General features: G+C 40.2%; 1 protein-coding gene across 1 annotated transcript; it reads left to right on the top strand.

Moving 5' to 3' along the window:
• The first annotated feature begins 1,740 nt into the window (after window positions 1-1,740).
• On the top strand, window positions 1,741-12,922 carry GALR1 (galanin receptor 1). The gene is made up of 4 exons (XM_061995866.1): window positions 1,741-1,849; window positions 2,161-3,458; window positions 9,136-9,201; window positions 12,605-12,922. The coding sequence occupies exons 1-4, from the start codon at window positions 1,741-1,743 to the stop codon at window positions 12,920-12,922; spliced, it is 1,791 nt and encodes a 596-aa protein (XP_061851850.1).
• The last annotated feature ends 2,254 nt before the right edge of the window (window positions 12,923-15,176 follow it).

Raw genomic sequence — 15,176 nt, 5'->3', positions numbered from 1 at the left:
CCAGCCCCTGGAGAGAATGAAAGGAAGGACATCCCTGTGATGTTTTTTCTCAGTAATAGCTTCTGGATTAATCCACTGAGGAGTAAACACATAGGTCTAGACTTTTCCCCATTGATTGCTATGGAAAATTATGGAGCCAAAATACTTTGTTGGAGGTAATAACATCTGATAAAGATGATTGTGGATCCTGGCTACAGACAGAAATAGATTGCATTTAATGTCATGCTTTTCTGAAGTTCATAGGCTATTTCGTAAGAAATATTTTGAAATATGTTGAAGAGATTTTTCTAGAGCATGATGCAAATTTTTTCTTCTACTTTTTCAAGGTTTTGTATATTTAATTATAGAATGATGTGTACTGAATTTATAACAACTTTTTCATTGGAACTTTCTATTGCCTGAAAATTTTACTTGCTCTAGATAACAAGAGCAGTAGACTAAAATGTAACATCTGTTTGTTTATGGCAATCTTTACAGGAATCATGAGTGCTGTCAACATGGGAACTTTCCTTCACTGATGTAAATGCTGAAGCCTGTAGGTCTGACAGAAAAACTACAATATAATTGTGCTCTCTGGCGTGGGTTTTTTTTTTTCCCTAATGCCCAGGGGCAGTCTTGTAAGAATCATATACTTTAGAATATATATGTAACAGCAAAGCAAAGCTTGAACTGCAAAACTGTCAATTAAACATCTAAGGAAAATGAGGCAACACTCACATCCAGATCACTGATGTGACTTCAGGTTGCTTTCCCTTAAAACTGATTTTGTTTCTGTACTAAATTTTCCTGCCTACTTCTCTGTAAAACAGTCTAATATTCTACAGTCACCTTTCAGGCTACACTATTCAAAAGATAATATTTCTTAAAATGGAAATGTGAGTGATGAGGACTAACACAACATTTGAGATGGAGAGCTGGAATCAACAGACCGTTAGCATTCACTTTGACAAGGTTAGGGTTGCACTCCTGACACCCTAGAAAAGAGTCCAGGAAATCTGGCAAGAAGATGTGATTCAGAAGCAAAGTGTTAGTGGTAGTCAAAAGTATTTCCTGTGTCTCACCAATCCAAAGTGGCAAACATAGGTATCAGCAAAACTAAGGAAATTTATAGAGCCTTCTATTCATTTTCACAATATCTTCAGAACACTTCCAAAAATGGCCTGCAATATTTGATATGTTCCAGAAATGTTTAACGATACCCATTCTCAAATCCCTTGTAGATGTAGAGATGAGTAGGTTTGTAGTAGAGATGAGTAGGTTTGCACAGTAACCAAACACATCAACAAAAGGACAAGGCCATTGAATGGTAATTAAACCTGTCCAATTACAGACTGCAAAATCAGCCAACAAAAGCCCGTCGCAGCCAGTAGCACAATGGGGCAGCCCCGTCCATTCCCCAGGAGGGTGACCACCAAGCAGCACTAAACTCCTAAGGAGTCAGGCCACTCCTGGCAAAACCCTGGCCCTCCCAGCCACTGCTTCTGCCCGTCTGCCAGTGGGGGAGTTTCAACAACTTGCAGTCACCGTCCCGGGAGAAGAGATCAAATACAACATAATCAGATCAAACCAAACATAATCAGCTGTCGCTCACTGCCTGGAGATTTGAAAGCAGATGTTTGAGAACCCTCAGTCACATCTGTTTCATTCACAAGGTATCCATGCCTACGTATTTATTTACATGAACTCCCATCTGAAGGAAGTTTTACGTTCCATACAGCTCTGAGAAGACAGACTTTGCAAATGCTCTCCTTTCGCAGTTTTAAGGACCCTCCGCAGCTACGACCCCAGCCCACCAGCCTTTGGCCCCGCAGCCACGGCGTTTTGAAACAGGGGCTCCGTGGATCTGGGCGTGAAAATCAGCGAGACTTTCTTTTCCTTCATTTTTTTTTTTTTTGAAGCACTAACAACGTCTGCCACCTTCTGCCCTGCGAGTTACTGCATCCTGCGGAACAATTAATGGACACTTGTGAGCGCCGCGAAAACAGTGCGCACAGACGTGGGTTAGTCCGAACCGACTCTTGCCTCCGGCTACCTGTTGAGGTGGGTTTACGCAGGCGCTTAACTACTTCTGTCGTTCCAAGAGAGTTCATTTAAGCCAAGCCGGAGGTGCCGAGCTTCACTCTAGCTATGCTGTGAGACACGACTTCTAAGCCTGCCTAGAAGCGAAGGCAAAAAGCAAAAAGAAGTTTTCTGAGGTATGGACCGGGGCCGGTCGGCTCCGCTTTCTGCCCGCGGACCGCCTGACGCTCCGGCTGCTGCTACCGTGCTGTCCGCCCCGCCGGGCAGCCCAGCGGAGGCGACTGACAGCTAAACCGAGACGAGGAGGGAAGTTCCCCACCCCGCCTTTCCCCAGGGAGACATCCCCGGGGAGCTTGGTCTGCCGGAGCAGCCGGCAGCGGCCGGCGCGGGGAGGCGCGGAGGTTCCGCAGCTCGGCTGGGCGGCCCGGGCGTGGCGGAGAGGGGTGGGCGCCGCGGCCGGAGCGGCTGCCCCGGCGGAGGAAGCGGTGGGGGCGCGGGGCTCCGCGCTCAGCCCGGCTGGTCCCGCTGCTGCCCGGGATCGGCTGGCGGCGCGTCCTGCGAGCGGCGAGTCCCTGCGCGGCGTTACCGCCGAGCCACCCGTTCCTCCCTTCCTCCCGCCGCCCCTCTCGGCGCTGGCGGGGCGAGCGCCCCTGTCTCTCTCTCGCAGCGGTCCGCGGTGCCTGGGAGCGGCGGCTCCGCTTTTCGCGCGCTGTAACTTTGGCCGTTGCGCGAGGAGGAGGATGGAGGCGGGGGGAGGCCTGGCTGCGGCACCCCTCAACCAGTCCCGAGCTGGGGCAGAGTCGCCCCGTGGCGAGTTCAACCTCTCCGGGCTGCCGGAGGCGAAGCCCCTCTTTGGCATCGGCATCGAGAACTTTATCACCTTGATCCTCTTCGGCTTGATCTTCACCCTGGGTGTGTTGGGCAACTCGCTGGTGATAACGGTGCTGGCAAAGAGCAAGCCAGGGAAGCGCCGCAGCACCACCAACATCTTCATCCTCAACCTCAGCATCGCCGACCTGGCCTACCTGCTCTTCTGCATCCCTTTCCAGTCCACAGTCTACGTGCTCCCCACCTGGGTGCTGGGTGCCTTCATCTGTAAGTTCATCCACTACTTTTTCACTGTCTCCATGCTGGTGAGCATCTTCACGCTCTCGGCCATGTCCGTGGACCGCTATGTGGCCATCGTGCACTCTCGACGCTCCTCGGCCTTGCGCATTTCCCGCAATGCGCTGCTGGGTGTGGGGCTCATCTGGGTGCTCTCCTTCGCCATGGCATCACCTGTGGCTCACCACCAGCGCCTCTTCCACCGGGAGGACATCAACCAGACCTTTTGCTGGGAGCACTGGCCCAACCCACGCCACAAGAAGGTGTACGTTGTTTGCACGTTTGTCTTCGGATATCTGCTCCCGTTGCTGCTCATCTCCTTCTGCTATGCCAAGGTGAGGCAAAGTGAGTAACTGTGAAGGGTATGTGAAAGGGAGACAAAAGTGGCAGGTGTGGGGCCATCTCTGGGCCCACCTGGCACTATCAGTAGTCAACAGGGTAGGGGTGAGTTTGTTGCACAGAGGGAGAGGGTAGCTTTTATAGCTGATGGATGACTGGGGAGGACACGTGTGCATGTCACGGGCAGGTCAGAACAAGGCTTGCATGGAGCAGTGAGCAGGGGTTGTTCTGACGGTTACTGGAGTCTCTGATAGATTTCCTTGTAGCAAAGTGATAAGAAGCCCCAGTGCTCTGCTGCTTTCTCTTGTCAACACAGCTTTTCTATTTTCTTGCAGTGCTGTGTGACTCAAAAAAGTACAACAAAGCAACAAGTTATTCAAGCTTCAGACTAAGCATTACAGTTCTTTAAAATGCATTGCACTTAAAAGTGACACAAATCCACCAGTTTGATTTGACCCAGTTAACAGTCAGAAGTTGAAATGGATGGGAAATTGGCTCCACCAAGTGCAGGTGGTGCTAAGGAGTAGTGCTTGAGGACCCAGGTAGGATAAACAATAAGTAAGGCTGCCTGAGTGAGGATATTTAGGGTGTTTCTGCTCTGGCAAAATGTCACATTTTTCTGTGAATATTATATTGCACTGTTCAGCATAAGATCCACTGCTTGCTGGTGGACAGGATCTGGAGGACTGACTTCTACCGGCTCAGGCAGAGGTCCTGGTGTTTCTGTGTCAGCAACCTTCAATAGCAGGATTTCTCCTTAGACAGTAATTTAAATTCAGTAGGTCTGCTCTAGATTGTATGATCCTTCTCGCCATGGTGTCAGACTGGAGGGATGTGTTTTAGGATATACCTAGTAGATATATGGTTCCCATCATTGTCAACGAAACTGAAAAATGCCATGACTTGTACAAGGCTATTGTAGGTAGTTTGCCATCCATTCCTGCTCTCATTAGGAGCCCCTGGCAAAACTCCAACTGCATTATTTTGGCACATGGGGCAGAGTGAGGGAGAAATTGAGGATTACAGTTTAAAAAATCTGAAGTTTTAGATCTGCCAAAGTCATTGCTACCCTCACAGATCTCAAGCAAAGTGGTCACTGTGACCTTTTATTTGTATTGCTAAAGTACTATGAAGTACAACATGTATTCTGGCTTCTGAATGCACGCAGGGGAAGAGGATTGCTGTTATGTAATGGCCTCAGAAAGGTTACAAATATAAGTGAATTCATTTCTTATCAACTTCACTGTTTTTCATGAACTGCAGATCAGCTAAATAACACAATCTTCTGATACAGTAGATTAAGACAAAAGAGACTCATTTCTCTATGTGAATATATTGTCTTTTCCAGACTCCTTTAAGGCAATTCTGTTTCTTTGATAAGCAAATTGCAAACGAACTTTCAGTTTTGAAAGTCTCATTTTTTAGGCAGTCTAATAGGGACCTGAGCTCTTTCTCTCTCTCTTAAATTATATTAGGAGAGATTTGTATTTCCCCCAGTGGATAGCAATATTGTTACAACCTACAGGAGTGCTGAAATAGTGCTAGGTATTTGGAAACAGCGTCCTCCCACAAAATCAGAACTGGAAATCTCATGTGATATATTTTTAAGGCAGAGACCTACAAGATTGTGCTCTGTGAACTGTGTGTACAGCTGCCCATTTCCTCTCTCCCACAAATAACTTTGGTTCATTTTCAACCAAGTGTGACAGAGAAGTGGAAATATCAGATGGAATGTTATTTCCCTAGTTTTTCAGAAACAGGAGTCAATGAAGAAGGCGGAGAATCTCTGTCATTCACTCTCACTTGAGGAGAGTCTGTTTGCATTCAGCTGTTAAACATCAGACAAGCTATAGAGGAAAGAAGTTTTATGTAGCATCTGCTCATGGAGGAGACACATCTTTTTTGGAACACACAGTAAAGAATTCACAAATCTGTAGGAAATCAGCTTTTGTTGGCTCACGGAATTACTCTTGAATGGAGCTTACTACTCCAGTCAAAGGAGCAGTAATTGTGTATTATGAGTTGAGTTACAGTACTGCAAACTTGTAGACATTCTATGTTCTTTCTTTTAAAATTGTTTATATTTCTTGCTGCATTTTTTTTAATGCTAGGTTTTGCATGTGTTTTGTAACACTGCTACAGTATTTGCTCACTAATACCTTCTTAAACAGCAGAGTGATGAATGAGTCTCAGTGAGCTTCTGACAATCTGAACATCTTGCCAGGGTAGTGCAATGTGCCAACTGCTTTTGGGTGCCTCTGCTTTTGAGTATCTAATCATGAGAATTCAGTCCTTGAAAGCCAGGCATCTTTCAATCAAACCTTAGGTTGAACACCTAAAATCATTAGCAAACTTTCCTTTTATAGATGCATAATGTTAAAAGCTTTTTTAAAAACAGTATTTTTTGTCTGAAGAGTGTTTTCATTCTTGTCTGTCACCCTGAACATTCTGAATTCATGGAAGTCATTTGTGATTTATAGACCGGGTTGAAAATAAGCCATAAAAAGTAAGAGCCTCACATGAAATGCAAGCTTATATTGTTCTTGGCTTAAGATATCTTAAATTTTGACGGACAGTGAGGGAAAACTTTATTAAACTACACTCAAAAGAAAAAATAAAGGGTATGTCATTAACAACACACTATTAAGTGAAAGGATGAAGGACATTGTTGTGATGATAGAAGTAGCAGCATTACTTTAAAATATGGCAATGGCACTCACACTGAAATATAGTTCATACTATAAAATTTGGTTCAGAATGTAATGCTTGCGTTATGGCTCTTTTGAGCAGTTAACTCTTATTAAGATATTTGGTCAGGCTTTCCTGCTGTGAGATTTTTTTAAATGGCTGATAACAAAGATATAGTCACAGGAATGACTATGTACAGCCGGACAAGAAACGTGCTTTTCAACAACGTAGACTTCAACCTTTTACAACATCTGGTAGACCTATGTAAATACGCACAGATAGTGTAAGCCATTTATTTCTCTATCCCTTATTGGAAAAATCCCTCTTTCAACTTGATTTGCTCATGGTTTCTCAGCTTGGACTCTCAAACCATCTTGAATGTAGTCCCCGAAATAACTTGGGAAAAAAACCCCAACAACCAAAAACCGCAACGGATAGTCTGTAGGCACAGTCCAGGCCTTCCAGAATGCCATCAGTGGTAATTATGGTAGTATAGCCTGAACCTGACTGGAAATTCTTATAGTTCTATGATTCTTACACTCTCTTTCACAACATAGTACAGTACCTAATCCTCATGTCCAGAACACAGGAAAGCTATTTCTCCCCAGAGGGTGAAACAACATCTCTGATCAAGTACATAAAAGCTGGAGTTAGAAAAGTTTCATGTAAGGAATTAATTTTTCCACAGAGCTGAATTTTTTAAAATGCAGCACCATATGAGATTACGTTACATATCCAAATGTGTTAGTAGATATTTTGAGAGACTTATTTTAGAGAAATAACCTGAGACAAATTACGAGGAATCATAGAATCACATGTAGAATTATTATTCATTCAGGCAAAGTGACAGTGGCTGTCAGAGGAACGATTGATTATTTATCAGCTCGGAAAAGAGATAATTTGAACAGGGCAGTGAAGAGAGGTGCCTTTGTTTTGCCTTGCAGTGTTTGTGCATAAACATGGCTCTGAATATCCCTCCACAGTGTTCTGTGTTGGTCTCTGAGTGCTGTTCCACTGCTGTTGATAGGTAATTAAATTCTGCCTATTTCTCTTGCTGCTGGTTTGTGTGCCATCTGCTACACTACAATGTACAGCCAGCATGTTTTCACTGCAGAGGTTTATTTTATGAAATATGTATGTTATCTGAAAGTCAAGAAAGTTTCATTGGAAGATTATAATCTAAATTTTAAACAAACCTCTTAACACACCCCCACTCACTCTACCCTCAACCATAAAATCACAGTACAGTGGCAACCTTCAGGAAGGTTGAGTTGAAACAGCCCACTATGGTAAGTTATATGAGTGGAGTAGGATATGTGAAGCAGCAGTGATGGGAAGTGAACTTCACTGTATTTCTCCCATGCTCTTTGGGGTTGAGCACTGAGTAAGCACTGTTTTGTACGCAGTAATGTCAAGTGGATAAAGAGTGTGTGAGCCAGAAGGTCATCTCCCTGGTCTTTTGCTGGACCTTAGGGGCTCTTGTGTGCTTTCCTTCTGGCTCTGCTTCATCCTGGTGAGGAAAGAAGGGCTGAAGCCAAAACAGGACATTCTCAGAGAGCTCATTTATTTTCCTCCTGCTTTTCCTGAGCTTGTGTCAGTATTGGTAGCAGCCTGGATAGTGATTCAGAATAGGAATTGTTTGCAGGGCTATGTCTTCCATGCACAAACATATTAGTGCATAGATAAGCACAAATGAACTGCACTTCCAATGTTAAGTGGTTGCAAGTAATTTTTATTGTTGTTTGTGGTTCACTGGTAGCTAAGAGTAGATACATAAAAGGTGGAATCTGCTATGCTATGGTTATTCACAAATACTGTCCTATTTATTTTCATTATTTATGTCTCTAAAACTGAAATGCCAGAGTGCAATCAACTCCATAAAGTCATCTTGTCTGATGTCTGTCTTGATAGTTCATCCCAAAGAAAATGAAGAAAACATCCTCAGATGATATAAGACTATTTGAATTTATAGCCTTTTCCCCACCTCAAAAGTCTCCTTATAAGACCTACAATTTAGTGATACATTTATTGAAAAAAAATCTTCTGAATGACAGGTGGTCTTACCCATATTGTTCTCAGTTCACCTTAGAGCTATGTGAAGTGCAACCTAACATTGTCATCTGAGTTCTACATTCTGACACTTTCTAGAAATTCCACTTACCATATTTTAATTAAACTCTCAAGTTTAATGAAGCAACTCCTTTTTTAAAATTCTATATGGTTTGCAACTTGTTAAACACATTCAGCTGAAGAGTATTTCCTCTGCCCCCCCACCCACCTTCAAATCTGTTAGATTCCATTAATAATGATTGTTGATAAAGTAGGGAATGCAGTACTATGCGTCCACTGTCCAAAATCTTACATATAAATCATTATGCTTTTAAATAATGAGGCTTTCTGAAATGTACTTTTTAAAGTATTTGTGAAAGGTACATGACAAGTATCATGAAATTGTTTATAAAGGTCATTCCTCGTGAGATACATTTTAGTATAAATTATTTTTGAAAGCCTAAGATTCTTTCAGTGATCAAATAGTGCCAACATCCTGATTATATTAACCAAACAACTATCTGAAGAAAGTAAATTATGCAGGTGACTCAGAAAAACTCTGACTCAAAACATACACTTTTTATATTACATACAGTAAAGGTCATTCTAAATTAACAAGCATTGACATTTTTATTGAAGAAAAAAGTGCATGATGGATTTCCATTAGTTGCCTTGTTCATTTGTACTATGTATTTGTTATGTAATACATCTGAATTTTTTAATAAGAATTCAGTTGTGGTCTGCTTAATATTTATTGATTTGCAGAGATGTAGGTACGGAATTCCTTTGGATTTTATACTCTGTGCTTCTGGAATGTGTAAATTAGATTAGTGATGTCTGTAAGCAACTCATACAGTACTAGAGAGCATATTCTGAAATATATGGATTTGAATTTTAGAGAATGGTGAAATACAAAATGCAAATTAATCTTTTCAGGTTCTTAATCATCTGCATAAGAAGTTGAGAAATATGTCAAAGAAGTCAGAAGCATCCAAGAAAAAGGTAGATTTCTTTTGTTATCAATATCTATTTGTTTATATTTTAGTTTTATGACCAAGATAATTTGATATTGTCTTGCTTCTTGCCAAAGATATAATGGAGTGAAGGAATTGTAATTAAATGTTTAATGACATATTCAGTGTCTCTCTGAACTTGGCAGGATGGGAATGATTTTTTTGATCCAACTTTTCCATCACAATGCATTAAGCCATTAGCTGAGATCCCTCTAGTTTGAACTTTAGAGCATCTGCAATTCAGACATGGAGAGACAACCTGTCTCTAATATTAAAGGAGGGGTTTTGCCTCATAGTCATAATTTCCTAACTTGATTTTTTTTTTTTTTTTTTACTTGGTGATTTTTTTAATGTTTTATGAGGAATTCCTAGGTTAATTGATGAGACTTTAAAGTTAGGTTTATTGTGCTTCTTGATAAGTGACACAAGAGACTTAGTTTTCTGCAATTCTTCTATTGCTTTTCTGCAAAAGGTTTTTTTCTCTTATGTTCAAGACTTAAGTTGTATACTGGTTGCAAGTAGAATCATGAAAGGTCTTTAAAGCGGAATAATCTTTGTGATTTAGAACAATATTTAAAAGATGTATTTATATATTGTATCTGACAGTTAATATAATATGATTCTGATTTTTGAGCAAATTTGACCACAGTAATCATTTGACTAGCTACTCCGTTTAGAAATGTGGAGTCAGAAAAACCCCTTAGGCTATAGCTCTTCATTTGATCTGACCACTATTACCATATGGGCATGCAGACTATTTGCAATGTAAATGAGATATACATGGTCTCATCAGGGAATAAGTAATCTGTTATTTATGCATTCTCTACTTCTTTGAAAAATATCCTTGTCAATAGATTTTGATTCTCAGGATTAAAAGCACTATGGCCCTGATTCTATAATATGCTTAACATATACTTTTGTACCTAATGCCTTCAAGGCTGAAGGTGTCGTTTTCAAAGGCATTCAATACACTGTATTTCTAGTCTCATCTAAGTTATTCTCAAAATGGAAATATCTGTGCATTTACTCTAAACAATTTGTTTCTGGCTAGGAACTAGCTTTCATAGCTTCAGGGAAAAGCATTACAGATCTGCCCAAAACTACTTGGACATATCAGGGTTCAGTAACCAAAAAGATAAAAAAAATGCAGCCGGAAACTTTTTTGCCTTAGAAAATATGTTGCTGATCCTTACCAAGGCCTACCTCACGTTTTTCAAAGCAACTGTTTTTGCTAGTGTGCTCTTTACCTCTGGTTATTGTATCCTTCTTCTTTCCATTCTACTGTTTTGTTAAGAATGGGTTTCAGGCTTAATTATACATTTGTAGCTCTATTCAAACCTTTGTTAAAAAAAAACAGTCGTAGAATCTAAACATTAGTTTCCTACCTGTGTGGAAAAACAAGTTAATGAAAAATACAAATGTACCTAAATGCTATTTTCATGCCTTTTTTTTTTTTTTTTTGTCACAAAGCATTGATATTAACATCATGCATTTCAGGTAGTTTTTATTCACTAATGAGAAACCCTAAGGGTGCTCCCATTAAGTAAACAAGGACTGCCCTTTAGTGTTACCTTGGTTTCAAGAAAAAAGCGATCAGTTTGGAAAGGTAAGCACTGAAGTTAGGCTTAGGAAGAATAATGGGCTATAACAAGTGTTGGGAGATTTCCTTCTGGAAGATTACTTATTCTGCAGATATGAGTACCTGAAATAAAATAGTCACGAAAGACGTGGTCAGCCTCTTCTTTCAGATGTATCTATATGGTCTACTGAAAGTCAGCAATTTTCGTGATTTAGGTTTTTGAACTAACTGAAGTAATATGCTGCTTTTGAACTAATTGTTCATATGGTATCCAAACAATCTGTTTTCAGTTGGAATATTAATCCTTTGAAGGAATCGGAGAATGAACTGCTCTTAATTCATACTTCTTTGTCAGCTCATACCCTCCTAGTGAGACCTGAAAGTGAAAATATTTTTGTGGTTGTTCCTTAGTGGCAACTTGACTTAAACTCCAGTGGGCTAAGAAGAGGAGCAGCTTGTGAAAACATGAATCCTTGAGACTAACCAAATTATGTTTACTACAGATATAATGTCCCTTAGTTTCTCTTGTGAGATTTTGCTTAACAACATTACCTGTCATAAGCTATTTTTTCCTGTTGCCACATAAATCAAACTTGTTTTCCTTTGAGTTTCTGTAAGTTAAGTTGTGTTGCGATTAGATATGTCAGTCTGAATTACAGAGCATTAATCAATTCAAGAAGTACAGACCAAGTTCAATAAACTATCAAAAAAGTCTAGATATTCTCTGTGCTGCAGTATTTATTGCTCTGTGGCCATTGACTTAGTTTTGCCTGTGATGAAGAGCCTAAGTTATCTGAAGAACTATGTTGTGAAGTATTAATGTATTGATTATAGTGGTCTATAACATCATACACTTTGGAATTAATATTAGGATTTTATTAGGAGAGTAATTTAGTTGAAAGAGGTACTTGTTAGAGGAATAGATATTAATTAGTTGAGCAGCTGCAAAGCACTAAGTGCTGTTTCTGAAGTGAAAGGTAAGGAAAACATTGGTAGTCAAACTCCACTGTACCCTAGCAGAATACCTGCATCACCTGAAAGCTCAGTACTGACTGATACAGTAGCTGTCTGGATGGATATAATGAACTTGACAGCACTTCCTCTCATAAATAACAAAAGTGGAGTTCGGAGGCGGCACTGAGGATATTTTGTGTTCCTTTTTTTGGAACAATGTTTGGTGCTGAGCTTTAATTTCTAGGTTGGTTTTGACAATGTGTGATCACCAGACATTTCAAGCAACATAATCTTTTTTTTTCCCTAGATATGTCCCAGAATTTTGTTATAAGGCCTCTTCCTGTGGAAATTTTATGTTGAAAGGAGAATCTTTCAAAAAAGCCCCCACTCCTTTGATAGACACTGAGTAAATTGTTTGAAAGACTGCTCTAAGCTCTTTCACTAGCTGCCTTCATGTATAACAGAGCTATAAATTTTAGAAATCCTTGTGCATCGTGCTAAAACATGGATCATTAGATCTGGACAAAATTTCCCAAAGACCCACGTTATTATTTTACATCGAGTTTATGTCCACCTCAGAAAAGGCTAGGCTTTTGTGTAGTGAATCAGGAGCTTCATTTTTAGCTTTGAGTAAGGTTCTACGTTTTCCTTTTACTCTGGCTAAGATTGTCCTTGCAGTAATTGACTGTGCAAAATAAATCCCATGTAGGTAATGGATTACTATCACTATAAATATTCCCAAGTGTGTTCTGTCTCAGTATAACTTCCCCCCCCCACACCCCCCTTTTCTTTTAGGTAGGTTTAAAGCTGATTCTTCAACTGCTCATCAGACATCTGTGTTTTCTTTTCCTTGTCTCAGACAGCACAGACAGTGTTGGTGGTGGTAGTGGTTTTCGGCATCTCTTGGCTGCCTCATCACGTGATTCATCTGTGGGCCGAATTTGGAGTTTTCCCACTGACTCAAGCCTCCTTTCTCTTCAGAGTAACTGCACACTGCCTGGCTTACAGCAATTCTTCTGTGAACCCGATTATATATGCATTTCTCTCTGAAAATTTTAGGAAGGCCTACAAACAAGTCTTCAAGTGCCAGATAAGTAATGAATCGCCTCTGAACGATGCTAAGGAAAACAAAAGTCGGATAGATACACCACCATCTACCAACTGTACACATGTGTGAACTTTGAAATTGCTTGTTTATTGGTTCTCATTTGTGTGAACTGAACACCTGGAAAACAAAGCACAATGAGCTTTATCCTGGGTTTATCTTGATAAAGCTAATTGGTATTTAAAGTACTGAAGTTGTGTTTATAGTAAAAGTCTGTGAAACTGATATGAAAGAAAACCGGACTGATCATTTGCATCTTGGATTGCTTTGCCAAATTAAGCTCATGGACCTTTAAAAGATACTTGAGAAAAAAATGTTGAAGGTCATATGTCTGTATTCTTATTTATTAAGCATACCATGTGTTAACTTTCAAGTGTAAAAGAAGGAAATGTTGATATGGACACTTGATTTTTTGACATCTTACTCCATCAGAGTGACAAGATGGCTGAATTTTCTGTCTTAACGGACAATAAAGACTATAGTACTATGATTTCAGAGAGGAAAACTTTTGTTGTCTCTTCAGATTGTTTTGACAATGCCTTTTATCTTTTTAAAGTAAAGGTGAGCTCTGATTTGGAGTTGAAATCACTCTTGTACAACTTGAGGTATCTGCTTTAGAGAAGAAATGCTAATTTTGTCTGTTTAACTGTCTTTTTAATCTAACATACTGAGTAATGATGGACTTTTTTCCACTTCATACCTGCCTTACCATATACACAGAGTTTTTTAGTATGCTATAGAAGGTTTTGTTTATGGCCTATATGTAGTTGTACCAAAATGAGGATTTGTGTCAATCTGAGGGAAGCTTTTCCTCATGTGTTGCATGTGTGTGTGTTGTATGTTTTGTTAACTTTGTAGGCTTTGAGGTGGAGGTACAGTTTTAAATGTGCAATATATACATATGTTTTAATATATTATGTTCGATAAAGCAACTCTGGACAATGCTTAAGAATTTATAAAGAGCGTTCCCTTAGAAGTTGTAGGAAGGACTTGATATTGTGTAACTCTAAATTGGAAAAATTGAGAAAGGTGCATTTAAGTCAATACAAAGTATATAAGTTAGATGGTCCAGTGCTGTGAATTCTTAAGATGAGTAGTTCCAGCAGTTTTATAAATATGCTTAATATGTCCTTAAGTGGCAAACCATTAAAGAAGTAGCAGAAGGGCATTCAGTCCTTTGAGAACATCATTGTTAGCTGGAATAAGATTTGCTTTTACATTTTTATTAACAACCCATAGACTCATAGAGTAAGTTAAGTTGGAGGAACCTGTGGACACCCTCTCAAGGCAGTGCTGCTCTCAGGTTTGGATTACTTCCTTGGCTAGGCAAGTTTTGAAAGTTTCTAAGGATAGCAATTCACCAATTTTTTTGGGGCAACTGTGCCAGTGCCTAATCAACTTCACTACAAAATTTTTGTTTCACCACTTGGAATTTCTCTTGATGTACCTTGTGACTGGTGCTTTCTGTCCTTTTGCTGTGTACTTGAGTCTTCTCTCTAATTAACTGCTATGTAATTTAAGATAGTAATTGAATTTCCCTCCCAGCCTTCTCTTCTGAAGTGATGTTTCACTGTCAGTCTCCTCATTTGTTGTGCTCCAGCTCCCTGTCCAGATTAGTTGCCTTCCACACTCCTTCCTCCACTATATCCATCCGTCTCATTAGCTGAGGTGTTCATCACTGAACAATGTGTTCCAGATATGGCCTTGAAAGCATTGAGCAGACTAATAGCTTCCCTTGACCCATTGGCTAATTCTTGCTAATATAGCCCAGTACTGCAGTAATTTTTTGCTGCAAGGGTACACTGCTGACTCATGTTTAATTTCTGCTTTAGAAGCACTCGTGTCCTTTTCTGCCGAATTGCACTGAGTTCCAGTCCAAGTTTCAGGACTTTTGGCCTTTTTTTTTTTAAACTTTATGCATTTAATAGCTGTTACTTCCATTATTTTGGCTTATCAAGGGCCCCCTGAAAGCTAGCCCTGCTCTCCAGCATATCCACAAGTCCCTCAGGTTTGGTATTATGTATTAGCTTGCTGAGAGAGTCCTGCACCCTAGTCTGGGTGTTTGGAGATGCTAAATAATGTTTGCCAGATGCCCTGTCAGATTCCTTTTTCTCCACAAACCTACTTTGAAAAAAAAGTTCAGAGTGGTGGAACCACATCAACTATAGTTACTTCACATGCAAATGTGTATGTTTCTGTGTCAGTATTGTCTGCTTGGAATCAGTAAAATAACATTGGAGATGTGTTGCATGCATGATGCTTGTGTCCATTCTTTCATATGGAGATACAGTTTGATGATATTGCTAGGAACACAAAATACATTAAA

Source organism: Colius striatus, chromosome 4 (genome assembly GCF_028858725.1).
Source record: "Colius striatus isolate bColStr4 chromosome 4, bColStr4.1.hap1, whole genome shotgun sequence".
Lineage (NCBI taxonomy): Eukaryota > Metazoa > Chordata > Aves > Coliiformes > Coliidae > Colius > Colius striatus.
This window is presented reverse-complemented; position numbering and strand designations above follow the sequence as displayed.